The 1,638-nt window shown below is 61.3% G+C and overlaps 1 protein-coding gene across 1 annotated transcript in view; it reads right to left on the bottom strand.

The window, feature by feature from the left end:
• Positions 1–4: 4 nt before the first annotated feature.
• The window catches only part of TMEM132E (transmembrane protein 132E), a gene marked incomplete at its 5' end in the record, with an annotated part of 2,782 nt that continues 1,148 nt past the window's right edge, over positions 5–1,638 (bottom strand). The window contains 4 exon segments of the mRNA XM_010078419.1: positions 5–382; positions 384–651; positions 653–1,026; positions 1,477–1,632. Of these exon segments, the coding sequence (XP_010076721.1) occupies positions 5–382; positions 384–651; positions 653–1,026; positions 1,477–1,632 (1,176 nt within the window).

Consider the following 1,638-nt stretch of genomic DNA (forward strand, 5'->3'; position numbering starts at 1 on the left):
TGCGTTAAGCGATCTCTTTGATTCTGCGGATGTAGTTGTGAAGCTCTTCAGGGTCTTGCAGCCCCATGTCCTGGCAGACCCACTCCAAGTCCTCCTCATCGGCGATGGGGATGGAGTTGTAAGCCAGCTCATCGGAGGGCAGCGTGGCGAAGGTGGTGAACTTCACCCGCTTCCGTTTGGAGGTGGGCGAGTTGAGGGGGTCCTCGCTCTGGTCCCGCGTGGAACCCCCCGAGGAACCGTCCCCACGGCCATGGACCTGGCTCTGCACGCTGGTCTGTGAGCTCCCGCTGCTATGGTGGTCCCCGTGGCAGCAGGTCTGGACATTTTCCAGGGGGTTCCCGGGGCTCTCGGGCTGGGGGGAGAGGTCATTGTGAGCCAAAAAAAAAGAGCTGCCCATTGCCCAAGAAGTCCCATTGGTGGGAATGGTCCATGTTGGTCTGGCCTTCAGGTGGGATGCGTTTGTGCCGGTATTTCAGCACAAAAACAATACAGTTGATGAGGAAGACCAAGATGGCCAGACAGAAGACACCCAGGAGGGCGTACATGCCTATCTCCAGGTCCGTCAGCCCCCTGGTCACCTGGATGAAGCCAGTGGGGAGGGTGGGGAAGTCCTCGGTGGGGTGCGACACACTAGACATCCTATTGTCCTCGCTTCCTCTCCACCTCTGCCCGCAGGGTGGTGCTCGCCCCCGTCTCCGCCAGCCCCGGCTTGCTGGGTACGTGGTCGTAGTCATAGGTCGGGTCCTCCTCGGACCCAAAGTGGACCCGCACGCTGGCCAAGGCTGTGAAGAGCACGCTCTTGCGCTTGGTCTTCTGGCAGCTCTCGCAGATGATCAGCTCTGCCCGCAGCAGCTCCCCCGCCCCCTCGCTCTCCGCCACCACCAAGGGGAACGCCCGGTCCTGGGTCACCGAGACCACCTTCTCATCCAGGCTGGTCACCACCAGGTTGTAGTCCTTGGGGTCGTAGAGGGAGAGCGGGGCCGTGGTGCCATCGCTGTAGGAAATCCACAGGCTCAGGAGCCCCTCCTGCGGGACCAACACAGGCACCGGTTGCCCAGCACAATACCAGTCCCACCCAAAAAAACCTCATTCCTCCTCATCCTCGCCATCCAATTTCCCCCTTTATCCCTCCATCATCCATCTTGTTCCTTCCAACCATCACCTCGTTTCTCCCTTTTGCCCGTTCTTCCCTCAATTTTCCCCGAGCTTGCCCAGCCTCACCCCAAGTCCCAGCCCCAGAGGTGCCAGATGTGGCCACCACAGCTGGGCTGGGAACCGTATAGGATTTCTTCCAGACCCCTTTGTCCCCACGGTTGTGTCCTGGCCCCAGGTGGCCAGGGTTGGTTCACAGATCTAAAGGGGTGCTTTTGGGGGTCACCAGGGTGGCTGGACACCAGCGGGTGCTGTGGGGGTCTGCGATGACTGTGGGTTTGCAGACAGCACCCTCACCCCACCCCAAGCCCCCCCGAGCCTCACCTGCTTGAGGAAGCTGAGGGTCTGCTGCACGGACGTCCGGGCGATGATGGTGTGGCTATTGCCAGGGCTGGGGTGGAGGGACAGCGAGAGGCTGGAGACCACCTGGGCCTTCAGGTCTGTGATGCTGACCTTCTCCTCTGCCACCGTCACCAGCGTCTCGCC

This window comes from Pterocles gutturalis, unplaced genomic scaffold (genome assembly GCF_000699245.1).
Source record: "Pterocles gutturalis isolate BGI_N339 unplaced genomic scaffold, ASM69924v1 scaffold633, whole genome shotgun sequence".
Taxonomy (NCBI): Eukaryota; Metazoa; Chordata; class Aves; order Pterocliformes; family Pteroclidae; genus Pterocles; species Pterocles gutturalis.